General features: G+C 44.1%; 1 protein-coding gene across 1 annotated transcript in view; it reads right to left on the bottom strand.

Annotated features, from left to right (window-relative positions):
- XPO4 (exportin 4) overlaps nucleotides 1–22611 on the bottom strand; it is a 153786-nt gene that overhangs the window by 63280 nt on the left and 67895 nt on the right. Inside the window, exons 5-6 of the mRNA XM_034758775.1 lie at nucleotides 9640–9756; nucleotides 8659–8812 (exon numbers count right to left, since the gene is read on the bottom strand). Coding sequence (XP_034614666.1) covers nucleotides 8659–8812; nucleotides 9640–9756 — 271 coding nt within the window. The remainder of the gene's footprint in view (nucleotides 1–8658; nucleotides 8813–9639; nucleotides 9757–22611) is intronic.

Genomic DNA, 22611 nt, shown 5'->3' with positions numbered 1-22611 from the left:
AGATTCCCCTGCTGTAGTCTGGAGCCCAACAGCTCTGCCTTACTCTTGGGTAGTTCCAAATCCCTGACAAGGTCATTCAGTTCACCTTGTGTTATGAGGTGTGGTTCAGAGGAGGAGGATGGGAGAAAAATGTGGGTCCTGTGACATTGATGGTTCAGGACCAGAAGTTTCATCCTCTTCCTCGTCTGACTCAAGTGAGAATGATTCTGGTGCATCAGGAACTGGCAGTCCTTTTCCGTGGGGTACGGGGCATATAGCTGATGGAATGTTTGGATAATGCACAGTCCACTTTTTCTTCTTTGACACACCTTTCCCAACTGGAGGCACCATGCAGAAGTAAAAATTGCTGGTATGACCTTTTGGCTCTCTCCAAATCATTGGCACTACAAAAGACATAGATTTCCTTTTCCTGTTCAACCACTGGCGAAGATTTGTTGCACAAGTTTTGCAGCATATGTGTGGGACCCACCTCTTGTCCTGATCTCCAATTTTGCAGCCAAAATAAAGGTGATAGGCTTTCTTAACCATAGTGGTTATACTGTGCTTTTGTGATGCAAAAGTCACTTCACCACAAACATAGCAGAAGTTATCTGCACTGTTCACACAAGTACGAGGCATCTTTGCTCACTTTGGCTAAACAGAAATGTGTCCCTTTGCAAAATCAAACACTGACAAATAAGAGAGCATGACACTGTATGATTTCTAGAGCTGATATAGGGCAATTTGTTCAGCAGAGTGATGTAAGCTTTGTTATGATTGCATCATCCATGATTTCTAGGAATAACATGATGCAATTCATATCATGTATGACGCAATACCAGCTTCAGATTGCATCATTCATTGTTTTGCCTAAAAAGCAAGTACTGTCCAAACCCAGTCATAGATTTATTCATAGATCCAGTCAAAGATGTATTTTAGTCATTTCTGGTTTAAATTGAGATCCCTTCCCTTTATAACTCACTTATCCTCCGCCATTCCCAAGTCAAGGGTCGTATATACTGACCCAATAGCATATCTTGAAAACTAGAGCCAATCAACAATTTTAAGCATCATTTTCATTCTCAGTGACCCAGAATTAGTAGAGTTTGACTACATTTATTTCAGAAGCATTTTGGCTGTAGAGCAGTGTTATTCAATGAACAGTCTCAAATTGTGCTGAGAAGTATAATAATGTAGAAATGTCATTCATGCCATGACATACAGTAAGGCAAATGTATTCACTGGTGCTTTTGCTGGAAGAGAACAATTGCAGATCATACTGAAGTATTGTTTTGGAAGGATTCATTTAGCTTACATTGGTTCCCCTCATCCCAATTTATGTATGCACCCACCAACTTCACGATGGGTTTAGTTTTACAGATTATAGAAATAAAACCATGTTTTCAAACATGAGCAATCACTGGGAAATTAAAATGATTTTCAAATTATATATGCTCTAAGTATTACTTACAATTACGCACATTTTTATTGACATACTAATTCATATTAATGAATATCTGCACAACATACAATAGGTGGCGTTAATCTCCAGATCTACACATAGGTCAGCCTTCTCTGCAGCATAGCCAACTTCCATGACTCCCCTGTGAAAGACACTCTGTGGGTCCAGAGCCCATGAGTAGTGAATGGACAGGATATGCACTGCTGCCCCTCTGACCCTCAAGAGGTGGGGCTATATTATCTTTTCCACAAAAGCTCTCCATGGGTCTGAGGGCAGCCATTGAGTATTAGAGCAAGTGTTGTAGCTCAGGGCCTTCTGCAGATCCACCAGGTTTGGTGGTTGGCCCCCACAGCCTGTTCCAGGTGAAAGCAAACCCTGCCTCTTCCCAACAGAACAATAGAGGAGTAGTTCATAATCAATGCTTTGATTTCCTCTGACAGACTTCTCCCACTGGTGTTTCTGCTGGAGAGGATGATCTGGCGCATTATGAGATATTTGCTTCAAAGGTCATTTTAATCAAGCTTTAGGATTTGTTTGGAGAAAAAGTGTTTCAAGTACAATAGAAGTACTCCTATACATATGTTTTACAAATAATTAAAAACTTTAAATAAAATCTAACAGCTGGAAGTCTGCAGTACAACGTTGTATTGCCAGTATACTGATTATATTTAGAGTTTAAAGACTGTTGTTTCTGGTTTGCATCTATGCCAAGCACATAGTGAGTTGTTCTCAGATCCTGGCTAAAACTCATACACAGATGGACTGGAATTGGTCCCTATGGGAAAGGGACTCTCAGTCTATAAGGGATCTTACAAACCCTCATAAGTCCCTACAGGATATGCCTTTCATGTCTGACTTTTTTGGGGAGGTGAGGTTTTGGTAATAAAATGAGGAAAGCCCATGCTTGAATGCTTAGCATCTTCTGCTTAAAAAAAAAAAAAAAAAAAACAGCCTACACTTCTAAATACTAAACTTTTGTCCAGGGCAGCATAATTAACAGTTAAGAGGAAGGCTAAATTACCTTGCAGTTGAGGCACTGGACTAAGACTCAAAATACCCTAGGTTCTGTTCCCAGTTTTGCCACAGACTACTTGTGTGCCAGTCACTTGCAGCCTAGTTTTCAGAGATGCCAAAACTGGAGTTGTGTGCACTCAGCACCTTGAAAAGTCAGGCCTTTAATCTCTCAGTCTCACTTCCTCTTTTTTTAAATGGGGATAAAACTACTTCCTTAAAGGCACTGCAAGATCTATTAAGGTTTGCAAGTTGCTCAGATACTACACTACAAATCAGAACTACTAACTGTGATATGTAACCTATCATTTCAAATCAGCTTCTGTACCAGATGACTAGAGGATAGCTACTGCAACGCCAATTTCTTAAAAAGGCTCCAGAGGTGATCCTGGCAATTACAGGCCAGTAAGCCTAACTTCAGTACCAGGCAAATTGGTTCAAACTGTAGTAAAGAACAGAATTATCAGACACATCGATGAACATGATTTTTGGCAAAGAGTGAACATGGTTTTTGTAAAGGGAAACCATGCCTCACAAATCTACTAGAATTCTCTGAGGGGGTCAAAAGCATGTGGACAAGAGGTATCCAGTGGATATAGTGTACTAGATTTTCAGAAAGCCTTTGACAAGGTCCCTTACCAAAGGCTCTCAAGCAAAGTAAGCTATCATGGGATAAGAGGGAAGGTCCTCATGGATCAGTAACTGGGTTAAGAATAAATGGTCATTTTTCGGAATGGAGAGAGGTAAATAGTGGCATCCTCCAGAGGTCTGTACTGGGACTAGTACTGTTCAATATAAATGTTCTGGAAAAAGGGGTTAATAGTGAGGTGGCAAAATTTGCAGATGATACAAAACTACTCAAGATAGTTAAGTCCAAAGCACACTGTGAAGAGTTACAAAGGGATCTCACTAAACTGGGTGACTGAGCAACAAAATGGCAGATGCCCACTGGAAAACAAAATCACAACTTTACATATAAAACAATCGGATCTAAATTAGCTGTTACCATTCAAGAAAGATCTTGCAGTCATTGTGGAGAGTTCTCTGAAAACATCCACTCAATCTGCAGAGGCAATCAAAAAAAGCTAACAGAATGTTGGGAATCATTAGGAAAGGGATAGGTAAGACAGGAGAAAATATCATATTGCCTCTATATAAATCCATGGTATGCCCACATCTTGAATACTGCGTGCAGATGTGGTCGCCACATTTCAAAAAAGATATATTGGAATTGGAAAAGGTTCAGAAAAGGGGAACAAAAATAATTAGGGGTATGGAACAGCTTCCATGTGACAAGCAATTAATAAGACCGGAACTTTTCATCCTGGAAAAGAGATGACTATGGGGAGGGAAGATATGATAGAGGTTTATAGAATCATGACTGGTGTGGAGAAAGTAAATAAGGAAGTGTTACTTACTCCTTCTCATTACACAAGAACTAAGGGTCACCAAATGAAATTAATTGGCAGCAGGTTTAAAACTAACAAAAGGAAATATTTCTTCACACAATGCAGTCAACCTGTGGAACTCTTTGCCAGAGGATGTTGTGAAGGCCAAGACTATAACAAGGTTAAAAAAAGAATTAGATAAATCCATGGAGGACGGTTCCATCAATGGCTATTAGTCACGATGGGCAGAGATGCAAAACCATACACTGAAGTGACCCTAGCTTCTGTTTGCAAGAAGCTGGGAATGGGTGACAGGGGATGGATCACTTGATGGTTACCTGTTCTGTTCATTCCCTCTGAAGCACCTGCCATTGGCCACAGTCAGAAGACAGGATACTAGGCTAGATGGACCATTGGTCTGACCCAGTATGGCCGTTCTTATGTCCTAGGTCTTATATAGTTTGCAACAAAATGTCTAGAAAAACCCAAGTGATGAAGCACTAATTATGGTTGAGTTCAGTTTCAATATGGTGTTTAAGTTTTGTTTAGTTATCTTTAAAATTCATGAAATCCAAACCCTCTTTCTCACACTCTGCTCAGTATCTCTTAAGACATTATTAATAGGATTAACACTTAAGTTGAACACAGGACCACAGACCACATGCCTTACTCAAAAGTACTTAGCCCCTCAAAAAGCAGTTCTTGTCTTGCCCACATACAATTGCTATATTCACATATGGCCTCTTCTCTTCCTCTGGTAGTCAGGGACTCTTATGGTGGTTTCTTCTGGACAATGTTCTCTAGAGCATTCCATTTGGTTCTCTGACTGCTCCGTTAGACTTAGTGATAGATGTTTCCAACTTGGGTTAAGTTGTTTGGGTGCTAAAGCCTCCTTTAAAGGTCTTACCGTGGCTCAAGAAATAAAAACCACTGAATAGATTCAAGGAGAATTCCCCTCCCTTGTGTATTTAAGGCAATAGGCATGCTGAACCATTAAAGTCATAAGGCAGATTCTCAGCTGGTGTAAACTGACATAGCTCCATTGAAGGCAACTATGACAATCTGCATCAGCTAAATAGGTGCACCATTATGCTACTAAAAAGCAGCAGATGTCTTAACCAAGATCCCACCTCAACATTCACTATGGAAGAGACCCAAGCCCTCCAGAGGTGCAGACCTTTAACTTAAAACAAAACAAAAAAACTAGCACTAAAGCAATCATTACCATAAAACTACTACCTAAACTATTGTTGAAACTTTAAACTAAACCTATTAACCAAAACTTATAAAAATCTATACCTTAATGAGTCTGAAGTTCCATGGCTGAACTTGCTAACAAAGAAATTAATACAATTTTGGGGGGAGACAGGACGACAAAAATCTTACGCTCTCAGTTCAAAAATTTTGGATCTGTGGAAAGTCACAAAGTCAGGCCCCTAATGATTTTACTGTTGTCAGTGGTTTCATAACTTGCAACTAAAAAGCATGTGACTTACTGTAGAGAAATCAGGAAGATCTGCAGAGGCAATTTCATGAGAGAGATGGGTTACGAGGGAACCATGAAGAACAGCTTAGTTGCATATGTCAAGGTACACATGGGCCAATGGTATATAGCTCTGAAATGGGATGTTTTAGATACAATATGTGGCTCCCAGGGTGGGAATCAGCAGAGGCAAATTTATGAAAAATATGGATATACAGCACAATACTAGTCCTGAGTTATCCAGTCTCCCCAAAGGTCAATTTAAAAATAAAGGAAAAAAAAAAGTGATCAGAACTAGCTTGATCCAAGTAAACAAAACAATGCTGTATCAGTACCAAAAAAAGCAATGCTACAGAAGCCAACATACCACTGCAGACTGCCATACATTCTTAGCGCAAAATAGGAATTCTATGTTATCATAATTTACAATTAGCACTGCCAAGAAATGTCTCAAGCATTCATAAACACCAGGTGAACTACTGCGTACACAGTATTCATGGAGGTAATGGATAAAAATAACAATTGATAGATTGTCTACATGTTATAAAGTGAGATGGAAGAAGCAGCATCTCTCAAACCAGCTCTTGCCATCTCTAGTACTACAGTTTAAATATGATGCTGTCATGTGCCATCTGTGACATACAGATGCTTAATGTGAGAAACTGCATTTAGCTAAGCAAAATAGTGCGCATCCTATTACAGTATGAACACTCTTGGCAGTGACTAAAAGTAACTTGTCTTAATACAATTCTTAAGAGATTACACTAAATTATATGACCCTTGAAGATTAAAATTCTCTTTGATTAGTACTGAGTTCATCACATTTTTGCCACTTCTTTTAAAGATACAATAATCATTTAACTAGAGAGAACAGATATCTACTGCAAATTAACTTCACTCTGTCATTGACAAACACAAGAATAACCAACCGTGTATTTTGCCGAGGGAAGTACAAAACATTATGGCAAAATCCACACACAACTGATGATTGTACAAGTCCATTTCTGAGGTCTGCTAACTGTCTGAGAACGAAGAGAACATCTGCTACAAAAATTTTGATGTATTAAAAGTGCACTCTCATTCAGGTCTAACAACTGGGAACCAAATGTCCAAGACCTATGGCCAACTGTCACATTTTTTTAAATTAAAGATTAAGAAATTACACTGGTGGAATTATTTAATGTTTTCTTAATTAAATTTAATTAATTCTGATACTAAATATGCTTTTCATATAAAAATTTAATGCCCAGCAGAGGAGGGGGAAAAAAAGACAATTCTCTCTTCCCTTTGATTATAAAAATACAGTTACTAGCTACTGTATCTTGAAAGTATCCAAGTGACTGAAAATATTGCTAGTACTAATGCAGTGATAAGGCTTGATTATCTGTTTCAATTAACACCTATTTACTGGCACAGAACAAGCCATTTTCTGATTACATACAGCTAAAAATGTAAGCTAGGTCACTAATTTAATTCTCCAATTTTCTTTGCATCAGTGTAGTTGCACCAATGTAACTGCATCATTTCAAACCCACAGTGTAGATGCACAGCACTCATCCGAAGAAGTGGGCTGTAGTCCACGAAAGCTTATGCTCTAATAAATTTGTTAGTCTCTAAGGTGCCACAAGTACTCCTGTTCTTCTTCTTACAGCACTCATGTAAATTATGACTTGCACTGGTACAGCATACCCCAGTTTCCAACTGTGGTATTCATCTCCACTAGGGTCTTGTACTAAGGTAACGCTACACCAGTGGGAAAACCTTCAACACAAGACAGCATAGAGGTGTACCTCTTCAGTGGACACTGTCAAATTACAACAGGCGATCCCAAAAGATATCCAATATTCTGCAAATCCCAAATTTTCCTTACACAACCTCAGCCCATTCAGCAGTTGGCCTCCAAAATCAGTCTTCAAAGCCCTTGGACCAACCTCATCTCTGGATTAACTTCGCTGACTTTAGCTGAGTTACACCAGGGCTGAATATGGCCCTTAATCCAGCCTGAATTCAGTGGTTTTCAACAGAACTGCAAATGGATGTTTTCTTTTAAATCATGGTACTTCCCCTATAACTTTAGAATTCATAATATGAACTCAGCCTTCCAGACGAGACTTTAAGAATGTCCACTTTCAAGCATGGAAATCTCACTTTTACTTTCTATTGTATGATAGGTACAAACTTCCCAGAAATCAGGGCAAAAACAACCCCGACAACATGTTTTGATCACCCACAACCAACAATATTTCTGGGAGTGAAATAAAGTCCTTACAGAGGATTCAGGTAGAACATCTGAGTTTTTTTGTAGTGTGTGTCATTCGATGCAAATGGATTTGAAAGGATTTAAAACAGCTTTGTGAGTCAGGGATAAAAGTCACCCCTGGCAGTGAAGCTTTGTCATTTAACTCTTTGTTGGATAAATGCAAAATGCAGTTTACCATATCTACACTGATTTTCTTCTAGTGTGTGTGTGTGTGTGTGTGTGTGTGTGTGTGTGTGTGTGTGTGTGTGTGTGTGTGTGTGTGTGTGTGTGTGAGAGAGATATCTCTCTCTATTCCTCTCTTCTCTCATTCCTTCCCCCTCCCTCCATGCTTCTTCCCTGCATTATAGTCCCTCTTCTTCTTTACTCTCTTCCCACTTCTTTGGGATCCCAAGATCAGCAACCTGTCACACACAGGAATGAGGGACTAAAGGACCGTCTTAAGGCAACCTGTAGGTTGTCAGGAGGAAGGGGTAGTGTACCAGGTGCAGTCTGTTCTCCCTGCCTTCTGGCAAATGCTTTTCTTGGTGGGATCCTAAAACGCTTTTCTACTGCTCATGGAAAAAGTAGTACAAAACTTCTCTTCTAGCTCCCAAAGAAGCCAGAGAGGGGGTAATTCTTGGAGGGTGTTAGTTCTACATCACCCTCCCCTTTTCTTGGTGGAGAGAAGGAGGTGATAGATCCACAGTGAGAAGCTTTATAAGAAAAACAAGAGCTCTGATCTATCCCTGCTGGTCCTGCCTAGTCTCATATTAAAGCAGTAGATGAAAGTTCCCACTCTGCACCATCCCGACATCTGCTAGACAGTCCAGCAGCCCATAACTAGCTGCTGCTTCTATGAGCTAATTTTAACCTTGTGACAAACACTCACAACTTTAAAGAGAAAACAGCAGTAACAACTTGAATATATAGTAAATATAAGCAAGTATGGGAGTGACCAATAGAGTACATAGCAAGGTCTAAATTACCCCCACTTGAAAAAAAAATTCTCTAAATGTTACATTTTTCAAAAGCTCCAATTATCAAGTACAGGTGAAGTTAATTAGCTGAAGCAAAGGTTCAAACATTAAAAGGATATAATTTGGAGGAAGAAAGTTCCAGCTTAAGACCTGATTGGCTAGTGCAAGATAACGCTGAAACACTGAAGACATCTGAGCATTGAGGTTTTCACGCCTGCTGAATTCCTGTAGTACCTCTACTGTTAGCATGAAGATCTGCCGAAGGTCATCCTCCTAGTGTTAGGAAGAATACATACTATTAATGGAGTCTCCCATTCATGAAGTAAGAAGTTCTTGATCAGGCAAATAGTAAGAAATAATAAAATTAAATTTTATTTACAAAATCTGGGATTCTTGCATTAACTTGGAACATTTCTAACATTTTTACAGAAACAAGGCCTTTACCTACACAATGTAACACTTTAAAAAAAAAAAAAGCTTAAATCTTAATTATAAATATTAGTCATTAAGAGAAAAAACTGGTAATACATTTTTCTAACAACTGGTAGAGGAGGAGGGATTTGGTCTTTGGCATGGAAGAAGTTGATAAGCTGTTCCACAACAGTCACAGAACTTAAAGCTATGCCTTCACAAAAACGTTTATCCATAGCCAAACAATACATCTGAGACAACCAGACCGCACCATCTGCAATAATATTTTTAAATGCATGGCTTTCCTTGGCTTTTAACCAAAGCTATATTTAAGACTATCATGGTTCCAAAGAGTATTAGTTTTATTTGCTATTGGTAGACAGGGAGTTAAGATTCCTACTGTGTATAGATTCATAGATCTACATTCATAAAATGGTCAAAAAATGCATTACACTTTCTGAAACAAATATTCATAAAATTACTAAAATGTTCACTAAACAAGGAATTAATACATACTTTGTATGTATTTAGTATTAATTTATAATATATAGGAGTCTTTTGCACATACCAAAATTGTTAATGCATTTGTTGGTGCATGAAAGTTTTCCTTTATTAACATTTCTATTTATCAGAAATATAGTTAGCATACGTTAATTTTTTTTGTTTGTTTGTTTGTTTGTTTGTTTTACCTGAAATATTCGTTTGCAGTTACCATGGAACTCCATGCTTAGTCCAATGTTGCTGGTTTTACTTGAACTTGAGAACTCACTCAACAAAGCCGTTAAAATGGAACAGGCCAAAGTTTGCTATATAAGAAATAATATAAATTAAAAATTGTTCAATAAGGTAATACTGCTTAAGATGCAGTTTAAGTTATCTTATTAGAATATTTCTATGGACTTCAGTCATCTTATGACACAAACTAGAGCAGTAGCTCAAGCTTTCCTCAGATTCTGAAGCGCTTAAAGTAAAGCTCCTTGGATGCGCCATCTCTCCCTGTACAGATTCCACACCTTCTCCGAGGGAACTTTAGTACTTGGGTAACATGAAAAGTAATATTAGAGTATTAACACAGGATGAAAACAAATTTGCTTTCAGACAATCATGTTTCTGCTTGGTTAGCTCAACCCATTTTCCATACATGCTGTTTAGTTCCTTCCCTGTGCTTAAGGCTTTACGTTCATTAGGGGTATGTCTACCCTATGGTGCCTATGCTGGCTTAGCTATGACAGCACAGCCCTAGTGTAGACTCAGCCTACACATACAGGAGTTTGTTGGTTTAACACCACCACCTCCCTGAATGACGTTAGTTATGTTGACAAAAGCCCTCTTCTATCAACATAGGCCCATCTACGTTGAGGTTTCTGTTGGCATGGGGTGTTTTGCTTTTTATTTCCCAGCTATGACAACATAGCTTTTAAGTACGTACTAAGCCTACCACTAGCAAAGGTTCAGCTTCCTGTTGCCTCTATTTGTCTAATTTATCCAGGTCACTTTGCAGTTTGCTTTGACCCTCCTTTGTGTTTGTTACTTTCCCATGTTGGTGTCTGTTGGTGTAAATTAAATTTATACCAAGAGACAGAGAATGAGATATAGCTAGTCAAAAAAGCACCCCCAAAGTCCAAACTCCCTCTCCCATCTCTAAAAAAAGTCCAGAACTGGGACAGAATTAGCAGAAAGTATCACTGCTTGAAGATTGACAGATGATTCCCTACTGACAGAAGTAGATATTCAAGCCACAATAAAGTACCTTGCCAACTACAGTTCATGAAACACAGAAAGCTTGTAGGACTGCAGAAAACATATCAGTCATTATATTGAGGTAGCTCCCAAAGGCTCTAATCAGATTGGGCCCTGGTTGTTCTTTTCTCACTCACAAAATGTAAGATAAGAGTCAATACTTCAAAAGTTTTTAATAGATAAGCTACTTAAAAGAGATGTGTTATCCTAAAATACAAGTCAAGGCCACACTCTTCTTTGCTGAAATATGCTGCAAAAACAATTGATTTTTGCAAAAAAAACAAAACAAAACAAAACAAAAAACAAGCTTTACTCTTGATACCGAAGTCCATTAATCATCTTTTTCAGTTCTCATTTCCCCTATATTTTACCATGATTGATCACCACACACAAAAGGAAAGAAAACATCTTGTACTGGGGAGGTAAATTACATTTCACAAATGTTCAACATATTACACAGGAAACATAACAGACACCTTGTATTAATTAAATGAAAATATTTTTGCTTAATAGATGTACCCAACACAGTTACAACTTCAAAAAGTTACTGGCTTTACTCCTAGACTGTTTGGAGCCAAGGTGCCAAGGATGGACAGAGGGACAGGAATTGTTAAAGGGTCATACATGCCGGCAAGTGTCCAGGGGTTAAATGGAAATATGCACACTACCTCTGAACACCCGAAAGATTAAAGTTGAGATACTATTTATGCAAGCTCATACAACAGCTGAAAGCAGTGCCATCCACCCACCAACTGCAACATCTTTGTTCAGAAATGCCTCTGATGTCAGTACCTTGACCCTACAGACAACTAGTTATCTTAGCCAGTACACATTAAATTAAAATTCTTACTTGCTAAATAAATCCCAGCCAGATCAAGCAAACATGGTTGTTTCATGCATCTTTGCAGACAATTGCCTACAGTACATTAAAAATTTACTTTATGTCCGCTTACTCCAATTAATTGCTAAATTCAAATATTTCTATTTCAGTTCAAAGTAATTCTTTTAATTTCAATTCTACTTGACTATTTCTTTTTTACTATTGTTAAATTGTGAAGGTTGTATCTTCGCCAGTGTAAAACAAAAAATCAAAGCCTTCAATTGCTAGAATAGCAGTGTAGTCTCTCTACTTGTCAACCCTATATTATACAATAAGTCAGCTGTCACCTAAATGATTCAGCAGTTTTAAAAATCTCAAGGCTCTGTGTAGTTACTGTTGGGACTGTGGGCTGTGTTTTTTTTTTTATTCAGAATTGAATCAATATGAGAATTAATCAAGGCAAGCACTTCCTTTTGAATCAAACATCAAAACTATGAGAACACCATATAAAAACTAGTTCTCTGAAAAAGTTAAAAATAAATTTAAAAGTTTGACTGAGCCACTGTTCTACAGTCAAGGATTTTTCATGCCTTTGCAAGATATATTTTTTAAAGAATAATTCAGAGTTGCCAGAGAATGCTATACATTTTTGTATGCTATACTGTGTGACAAAGTTCCTTCTCTACCTTGGTGGGTCCTGCGCTTATTGGCGGATTTGCTCGCTTCACAGTTTCATCTTGTGGGTCAGGAAACAGTCCAGAGGCCTTCCCCTCCGGTAGAAGCTATAGTCCAGGTCAATTCCTCCTGTGTTTGATCAGGAGTTGGGAGGTATGGGGAGAAACCGGGCCCGCCCTCTACTCCGGGTTCCAGCCCAGGGCCCTGTGGACTGCAGCTGTTTAGAGTGCCTCATGGTACAGTTGCACAACACCTACAACTCCCTGGGCTACTTCCCCATGGCCTCCTCCCAACACCTTCTTTGTCCTCACCATCGGACCTTCCTCCTGATGTCTGATAATGCTTGTACTCCTCAGTCCTCCAGCAATACGCCTACTCACTCTCAGCTTCTTGCACACCTCTTGCTCCCAGTTCCTCTCACACACTTCCTCTCCCCCGGCTTGAATGGAGTGAGCCCTTTTATAGCATCAGAGGGGCCTTAATTAGCGACAAGTGCTTAACTGCCTCACCTGACTCTTAGCAGATTAATTGGGGTGAGGTGGACTATTAGCCTGGAGCAGCCCCTGCTCTGGTCACTCAGGGAACAGAAAACTACTTATCCAGTGGCCAGTATATCTCCCTTCTGCTACTCTGCTGTTCCCAACTGGTCTGGGTCTATCACATATCTCTCCCCGCTGCTCAACACTAAGGGGTTGGGCAGCTTGGGACTCCAGACTGTGTACACATGATAAGCCATCGGCGTTGCCATGGCGACTCCCTGCTCTGTGCTGTATACGGAACTGGAAAGGTTGGCGGGATAAGAACCACCAGGCTACCCTTGTGTTCTTTTCCTTGTTCCGTTGCATCCATTGAAGAGGGGCATGGTCGGTCATGAGGACAAATCTGCGCCCCAGCAGGTAGTAACGCAGCGTTTCCATGGCCCATTTTACGGCGAGGCATTCTCTCTCTACCACTGCGTATTTTTGTTCCCTCAGAAGGAGTTTCCTGCTGAGGTAGAGAATTGGGTGTTCCTCTTCCCCAGCCATCTGCGACAGGACAGCCCCTAGCCCCACCTCGGATGCATCTGTTTGAAGGATGAATTCCTTGGTGAAATCTGGGGCTAACAATATGGGGTTACTGCAGAGGGCAGTCCGTAGGTCTGCAAATGCCCTCTCTGCTGTGTCGGACCATCTGACTGGATCCAGACCACAGGCCTTCACTAAGTCCGTTAGGGGACTTGCCCTTAGGGCAAAATGGGGAATGAAACGACGGTAATACCCCACCACCCCGAGGACTGCTCGGACCTGCTTCTTACTACTTGGTCGTAGCCAATTTTGGATGGCCTCTAACTTGTTCAGTTGATGTTTCACCAGACCTTTTCCTAGCACGTAGCCAAGATATTTGGCCTCTGTGAACCCCACAGCACACTTAACAGGGTTTGCCGTAAGGCCAGCTCGCCTGAAGGTATCAAGGATTGCCCCCACCTTCTTCAAGTGGGTTTCCCAGTCTGGGGTATGACTCACCACGTCATCCAAGTAGGCCGCAGCATAGCTGGCATGGGGGCGTAATAACTTCTCCATGAGGCGCTGAAAGGTACCTGGGGCCCCATGTAGTCCAAAAGGAAGGACCGTACACTGGAAAAGACCCTCTGGTGTACAGAATGCCATCTTCTCCTTTGCATCTTCAGCTAGGGGAATCTGCCAGTACCCCTTTGTCAAGTCTAGGGTCATTAAGTACCGGGCATTCCCCAGACGGTCTACTAATTTGTCTATGCGGGGTATAGGGTAGGCATCAAACAGGGCTCTCATTTAGTCGCCGGAAGTCATTGCAGATCCTCGTGGTGCCATCAGGTTTGGGCACCAACACTATTGGGCTGGACCACTGACTGTGAGATTTTTCAATGATCCCCATCTCCAGCATTTTCCTGACTTCCGCTTTTATTTCCTCCTTTTTGGCTGCTGGCACTCAGTAGGTCCTCATTGTTACTCTGGCCCCAGGGTTCGTGACAATGTGATATGTCCCAGTTGTGCGACCCAGCTTTGTCGAGAATACATCTTGATATTGGGTGATCATCTCAGTTACCTCTTTCTTCTGGGCTGTCGTTAGATCGGGAGACACCCTCACCTGTCCAGGGTTTTTGTTCCCTGGGTGTAGGTCTTCCCGAACCACCGGGCATGCCTCTCGGGTATGCCAGGGTTTCAGAAGGTTGACATGATATATCTGTTCTAGTTTTCGACGTCCCCGTTGTCGCACCTTGTAATTTACTTCCCCTACGGGTTCAACTATTTCATAGGGCCCTTGCCACTGGGCCAACAGCTTACTTTCAGCCGTGGGTACCAGTACCATTACTCGGTCACCAGGCTGAAACTGAAGAACCTTGGCTTGACGATTGTAGTAGGTTTGCTGGGCCTCTTGGGCCTTTTCTAGGTGCTCCCTCACTATGGGAGTGACCCGGGCTATCCGGTCCCTAATCTGTAGCACATGCTCTATTATGTTCTTCCCCTCACTGGGTTCCTTCTCCCAAATTTCCTTGGCTATGTCCAGGATGCCTCGGGAGTTGCGCCCATATAATAGCTCAAAGGGGGAGAATCCAGTTGGGGCTTGAGGTACCTCCCAGATAGCGAACATAAAGGTAAGGTAGTAGGGTGTCCGAGTCCTTCCCGTCCCGACTTACCACCTTCCTTATCATAGCCTTGAGGGTTCGGTTAAACCTTTCTACCAACCCATCAGTCTGCGGATGATAGACTGAAGTTCTCAGGATATGTATATGGAGCAGCGTACAGAGGTCCTTCATTAGCTTCGACATAAATGGGGTTCCTTGGTCTGTTAATATCTCCTTTGGTAGCCCCACTCGGGCAAAGATCCCCACCAAATCCTTAGCTATTGTTTTAGAGGCTGTGTTTCGCAGGGGGACGGCTTCTGGGTAGCAAGTAGCATAATCCAGAATGACAAGTATATATTGGTGGCCCCGGGCTGTCTTCTCCAGGAGTCCCAGTAGGTCCATGGCTATTCGCTCGAAGGGGACCTCTATGATGGGAAGAGGTACTAAAGGTGTCCTCACGTGGGGACGGCGATTGTGCAGCTGACAATCCGGGCAGGAAGCACAGTACCTCTGCACTTCTTCATGTACTCCGGGCCAGAAGAACCGTCGTAGGACCCTGGCCAGGGTCTTCTCTACCCCCAAATATCCCCCAAAAAGATGACTATGGGCAAGACTTAATACAGCATTCTGGTGTTTTTGAGGTACTAGGATCTGCTGTACCTTCTGCCCCTGTACTGGTGCAACCTGGTATAACAGATCCTTCTTCATTATGAAGAAGGGTCCTGGTCCCTGGGTTTTCCCTTCCACGGGGATCCCATCTATTTCAGTCATCTCCTTCCTAATGTTGTCGTACCTTGGGTCTTCTGCCTGGTCCCATCCAAAATTTCCTCTCCCGGGGCTAATCTGCCTGAGATCTAGGGCGCCAGTCTCTGTTGCCTCTACTGGTTCAGAAGTGTTTGAGTGGGAGTCAGATTTGGGTGCTTCTCCCTCCTGGGTGGCCTCCTTTTCAGCTGCTCGGATCCGCCTACCTACGAGAGCGACCCTCTGGCTTTAGGTCAGTATTCGGGTTCCCAAGGCCTTAGCTGCCCTCCTTTCCCTTTTTGTCTTTCTACCCTGTCTGGGAGTGGAGAACAAATCTGGGGATATTTCAGAGAAGACTGGGGGTTGACAGTCTACTGTGGATGCCGCACTAACTTCAGGGTTTCCCCCATTCTCCAATCCCCTTACCGGGAGTAAGTCTCCAAACCCTAGGAAGTCCTCCAAACTCTTAACAAGTTAATTGGAGTCAGGTATGGAAGTTTAGGGACTACACCTGCTGCTACCTCAGTAGTGTTCCCCGGAATCTCGATTTTTACTGGGATGGTAGGGTAACAACCAACTGTCCCATGGACACAGGTTATCCCCGTATGCTTAGCTCACAGCAGCTGACTATGCTTCACGAGCTTCCCCAAGACAAGCGTGATAGCACTCCCCGAATCAACCAGTGCTGTGGCCTCTACCCCATTTAGTTTCACTGGTCTGGTATACATATGTGGGGTTAGTGAGACCCCCACAAGGTGGATTAGGGAGCATGGGTCTGCCCAGTTCCCCAGGTTACACTGCATAGGCTCCTCAGCAGCTATGTGTCCCCACTCCCCGCAGGCATAACATCTGTATGGAGCCCTAGGTATTCCCAGATCTCTTGGTTTGGGCAGTCTAACCTCCCGATCCTCTTCTCCCTCAGTGCTCCGACTCTTTGTGGCCTCTAGTGGGCCTTCAGCCCCTCTCTTTTTCCACCTGGGCCCTCTTGGTGGCCCAGTCACCTGACCTTTGGGGCTTGGTGCTGCTAATTTAACCTGGGGTGCCTCTTTAACTGGTCAGGTCAGCTCCCTCGCCGTCCTTCGCCTCTCTACCAATGCGACGACCTCGTCGTAGGTGCAGGGTTTGTTCTGGCTTACCCAGGCGCAAAGGTCTGGTGGTAGTCCCCTCATGTATTGGTCAATGACCAGAACCTCTAGTATCTCTTCCGGATTCCGGGACTCAGTTCGCCACCACTTTCGTGCAAGATGGATGAGGTCATACAATTGGGACCCCGGGGTTTTGTGTTCCTGGTACCTCCACTCGTGATACGCTGGGCCCGCACTGCTGTCGTTACCCCAGATCTGGCCAGGATCTCTGCTTTCAGCAGGGGGTAGTCTGATGCAGTCTCTTCAGGCAGATCATAGTAGGCCTTCTGGACCTCCCCACACAGGAATGAGGCAAGGATGCCAGACCACTGATCTCGAGGCCAGGCCTCCCGTAAGGCTGTCCTCTCAAACGCCAAAAGGTATGCCTCTACATCATCCTCCCGCATCATTTTCTGCAGCCAATGGATGGCCCGTATGAGCCGCATCCCATCATGGCCAGCTCTGTAAGGGTCTTTACCTGGCTTACCAGTTCTCGCAACATAGCTCGGTCTTGAGCAGCCTGGTCCATCAACAGGCTAGTAGTCTCTTGCTGCAGCCGCATTGCCTCCTGTTGGGCGGCTGCCTGGACACGGGTAGCCTCCTGCTGGGCCGCCATAGCGTGTATCAGTGCCCGCACTACATCATCCATTGTGGTGAAAAAATAAATAAACCCTCTCCCCGCCCACCCTTTTTTTTTTTTTAAATCACCCTCCTTCTTCCGCCGCGCTGTGCACCCCAAATCCCACTGCTGACACCAGTTGTGACAAAGTTCCTCCTCTACCTTGGTGGGTCCTGCGCTTATTGGCGGATTTGCTCACTTCACAGATTCATCCTGTGGGTCAGGAAACTGTCCAGAGGCCTTCCCCTCTGGTAGCAACTATAGTCCAGGTCAATTCCTCCTGTGTTTGATCAGGAGTTGGGAGGTATGGGGGGAAACCGGGCCCGCCCTCTACTCCAGGTTCCAGCCCAGGGCCCTGTGGACTGCAGCTGTTTAGAGTGCCTCCTGGTACAGTTGCACAACACCTACAACTCCCTGGGCTACTTCCCCATGGCCTCCTCCCAACACCTTCTTTGTCCTCACCACCGGACCTTCCTCCTGATGTCTGATAACTCTTGTACTCAGTCCTCCAGCAGCATGCCTACTCACTCTCAGCTTCTTGCACACCTCTTGCTCCCAGTTCCTCTCACACACTTCCTCTCCCCTGGCTCCCCCTGGCTTGACTGGAGTGAGCCTTTTATAGCATCAGAGGGGCCTTAATTAGCGTCAGGTGCTTAACTGCCTCACCTGACTCTTAGCAAGTTAATTGGAGTCAGGTGGTCTATTAGCCTGGAGCAGCCCCTGCTCTGGTCACTCAGGGAACAGAAAACTACTTATCCAGTGGCCAGTATATCTCCCTTCTGCTACTCTGCTGTTCCCAACTGGTCTGGGTCTATCACAACTGATAATGCCTATTCCAGACTTCCATTATTACTTGTAGGCTCTAGGAAGCAGTGATGCAAAGACAGCTTTAATGGCAATTACTTTAATTCCATATATGATGAGCATGCTATATCATTTTTGTGATACAACAGCATACAAATTCAGTCCTCTCTGCTTTATCATACAAAGATCTGATAACCCTCCCAACAGATTTACTACACAAAACAACCTAGGACAACTAAAACAATGATACAAGTTGGCACCATTTACAAAGCCAAAATACAAGTGTATAATGGGAGTAAAGAAATAGGAAAGGAGGAGGGGGAGAGATTTGGTACCTACTGTGGTAATAAAAAACTTCCAAGATTACTCTAACTGAAAGAGTAAAGTTATTTTCTCCTTCCTTTTTTTTTCAGTTTTACTTTGTGCATTTGACAGTACTTTGTGCACTGTCAGTTTCATTGTTTTGTTTGTCAGTTGCATGCCTGATCTCATGCAGTAGCATGCTGTTTCCCCAAAGGACAGGAGGAGTCTCCAAGGGGTGAGAGATTGGTTTCCTCTTCCTGAAGGGGGAAGTCAGCTTTCTAAAGTTTGGGAAACACTGCATCAGCATGATGATTCACTACTTTCCGATACTGCTCTGGGATAGAGCTCATGCAAGGGCTTGTGTACCAGTAACAGCAACAGTAAGTCTGAAGCTGATATGGCAGCAATCAAACATGAGCGGGTGGGGGAGCTGACTGGTTGTCTTGAGCAGGTTTGGCATTACTCTCAGACCCACCTCAAAAGTCCCTTTCTAAAAGCAGCAACAAAGAGAAGAGAGAATTATTTCAAAACAAAATTGATTTAAAAAAAATAAAGAAATGTCAGGACTTACTAATTAAGGGGGCTTTATCAGAAAAACATTTTAAGTTAGTTTTAGGATATTCAAGTTTGTCCCTTTAAACAAACTAGTTTTTAAAAGATGTAACTTGAATAGATCCTATCACTATGGACTGCCATTCATAGCATTAGGGCTTGCCTACACATGGAGTTATTCAGGGAAAACTGTTCTTGAATAACTCCATGCATGGACACTTTTTCCAGAGTAAGGCGGCCTTGTTCCTGTTTAGCTTAAACCACACTAAACAGGAACAAGGCAGCATTATTCCAAAATAAAAGTGTCCCAGAGCTATTTGGGAATAGCCATTCCTAAATAACTCCATGTGCACTGTAGATAAGCCTTTAGAAATAAAAAAGGAAACAGCATATCTGGTGAAGAAGCCCTCCTGTTGGTGTGGTATCTGCACTGAAGTGCTGCAGAGGTGCAGCTGCACCACTGTAGACGTATCCTTAGGCGACGTCTATACTTAGAGCTGGGAAGATGATTCATAGTTTGCATAGACGTCCCTGTGTCAGTGCGCTACAAACAGCAGCATACCCATAGGCGTGCGCAGCACATTTCATTAGGGTGTGCACCCAGGGAATTTTTATTTATTTATTTATTTATTTTTTTATTTAAAGGCCAACATCATAAAGGTTGGCCTGTGGGAGGGGTGCGGTGTGCAGGAAGGGGCTCAGGGCAGGGGGTTGGCGGCAGGAGGCGGCTCAGGGCAGGGGTCTGGGGGGCAGGCAGGGGGCTCAGGGCAGGGAGTTGGTGGGCAGGAGGGGTGCAGGCAGGGGGCTCGGGGCACGGGGTTGGAGGACAGGGGGGCTCAGGGCAGGGGGGCAGGGGGCAAGGAGTTGGGGTGCAGGAGGGTAGGCTGTTTGCAGGCGGGACCCGGGCTGGGGATCTGGGCTCCCCCCGTCCCAGCAGGCAGGCTCGGGGGCCAGGCCGAGGGGGCTAGGCAGAGGCAGCCGGGGCGGATCGCAGCGGGGCTGGGGTGCTCCCAGAGCTGGACTCAAGGCCGAGGGAGCCGGGCCGGAGCCCCCGAACAGCGCCAAGGAGCTGAGCTCGCAGCCGGGCTCCAGGGGGGCCTGTGGGCCAGGCTTGCCCCCTGCTCCCGCTAGTTCCCGGGCCCCACTTAAGGTGGGCTGGGCTCAGGGGCGGCCTGACCCCTCCCCCGGGCAGTGCCCGGGCCCGCGGCCAGCGCTGGGAGCCCAGGCAGGTTTGGGGCCCCGGGCGCTGGAGGGGGGCAGCTGCCTTGGGGTGGGGGGGGGCTGCGGCAGCGCCCCCGCGAGCCCCACAGGCCACTTTAAACGGCTGTGTTGGTGCTGCCGGGTGGGAGGCTGCCAGCGCACGTGGGGCTGTTAAAGCAGCTGGGCCCAGCCCTGGGGAAGAGGCGCCCGGTTCAACAGGGTGCAGGGGGGGGGGGGGGGGGGGAAGAGCAGGGTGCAGGAAGGATTCGGGCTTACCCGCAGCGGCGCGCTCCCTGCCTACCCTGATGCCGTGCCGCGCACCACGTCCCCGCGCAGCCCCAGGGGAGGGGGAGGCAGCATAGGGCTCTGCACGCTACCCTTGCCACGCCTCCAGGTACCTCCCCCAAAGCTCCCATTGGCCGCAGTTCCCCGTCCCGGCCAATGGGAGCTGCGGGGGGCGGTGCCTGGAGCAACCCCCCCTGGCCCCAGGGACATGGTGCCCTGCCGGCCACTTCTGAGAGGGCATTAGGGTGTGCCCAGGCACACCCGGCACACTCCGTGCACATGCCTATGAGCGTACCCATGGTAGCACAGCAGCAACTCAGACTAGTGTCTGCAAATATGTACATGCCTAGAGCCCCTGGGTTCATACTGAGGGCTTGTCTACACTACCAAGTTTAGTTGACAAAACTTACATCGACACCCAAAAAACGACAAAACAAAAATCGCCAAAGGATCTTCACACTTGCTCCCTCTGTCGACAGACCATGTCCAAACTGGGGACACTATCATTGACAGGGTGAGCAATGCACCAGGGGTATGTATCCCACAGTGCAGTGTTGTGGGAAAGCAGAGCTGACCGCTGCGCATCTTGGGATTCTCTCCGAGTTCTCCCACAGCCCTTTCAGCTGCAGAGAGCAGCATCATGAGTAGCTCTCACTGTGAGCTCTCCGTGCTGAGGAATGGCAAAGCAGCACAGCAGTCTGTCCCCCTCTCTCTGCAGCAGCAGTCTGCCTGCTGCTGTGTTCCTAGCGCAGCACAGAACAGCAGCATTCCAATGATTTGCTCTTTGTTTGTTCCCCAAATGGAGCAGCACACAGATACTTCCTGGAGCTTTGAAAGGGGAGAGGCGCATGCCTGCAGGGCAGCAGAGATCAAAACACTGAGCAATCAGGGCAGGCATTGTGGGATACTGGTGGAAGCCAGTTCTGTATGCTCTTGCTGTTGTGTCACCAAAAGGCAGTTTTTGGCGACAAAACTTGCCAGTGTAGACAAGCCCTGAGATGGCTAAGCAGCCCATGCTATCCCAGCTACAAAGCTATTCTTTTTTTAAAGTTGTGTTCTTAACCCAGGTTTCTTCTTAACCTGGGTTAGCCAACCTGAGTTAAGAACACACTTCCCCCCCCCCAGTGTAGACATACCCTAAAAATACTGTAATTTTCCAAAACATCATAATGCTATAAAAGACTAAATATATTCATGCATGATATATTACCATTTTCACACCAAGGGGGGGGGGGGGGAGAGAAATCAGTCCAACAATTTTAAAGGGAGCTACATATAGTCGTCACCTTTTTAGCTCATTGAAAGAGGAACAATCACATTTATAAGACCCTTGAAAGGAGTTCACTTGATATACAGCAACAATGACACAATCTTTTGAAAAAAGCAACAGAGAGTCCTGTGGCACCTTTAAGACTAACAAATGTATTGGAGCATAAGCTTTCATGGGTGAATGCCCGACGAAGTGGGCATTTACCCACGAAAGCTTATGCTCCAATACATTTGTTAGTCTTAAAGATGCCACAGGACTCTCTGTTGCTTTTTACAGATCCAGACTAACACGGCTACCCCTCTGAATCTTTTGAAAGTTAAGTATTGTAAGCTTACAAGTGTATTTTGTACAGAGGGATCTACAAAGCATATCTAAACATGCACACTAGCTGCATTACTAAGTCTAAGAAAAACCTCATAAAAATTTGAAAAACAAAGTTATTTAAGATCAACCAGTAGGGCACACTGTGCTTGGTAAAAAAAAAAAATTAAAAAATAAATAAATAAAAAAAAATCTGTACATCAGAGTTACAAGATTCTTTTAAAGTAACCACATTTTAGGTTTTTTGGTTTTTCACTTTTAGTAACATCGCACAAAATACAGATAATCAGATTCAAGAATGCCACATATTAATGGCTAGAAAATGTGAGTAACTCTGATCATATTAAAAGTCAAACCTCAATGTTCTAATTTCCCATAGAGTCATTAACTTCATACCAGTAAGAGTATACCTCATGAACCTAGCTTGTCTCACTCAGCAGCAATTTCATTAGTTCTGTCACAAGAACATACCCAAACAATAACCCCATCTGACAAAATAAAATACTTCAGAGCATGGATTGTCTCTTAGAATAGCCTGGCACTTACCCCAGTTAGTTTTATTACCAGTAATAAATTTTTGAAAGGTTGACATACATAAAACACTCAGCTGCTCGGACAGAAGATCA

The sequence above is a fragment of the Trachemys scripta genome, chromosome 1 (genome assembly GCF_013100865.1).
Source record: "Trachemys scripta elegans isolate TJP31775 chromosome 1, CAS_Tse_1.0, whole genome shotgun sequence".
Classification (NCBI taxonomy): Eukaryota; Metazoa; Chordata; order Testudines; family Emydidae; genus Trachemys; species Trachemys scripta.
Note: the sequence above shows the minus strand (reverse complement) of the source record. Positions and strands in the feature narration are given on the sequence as shown.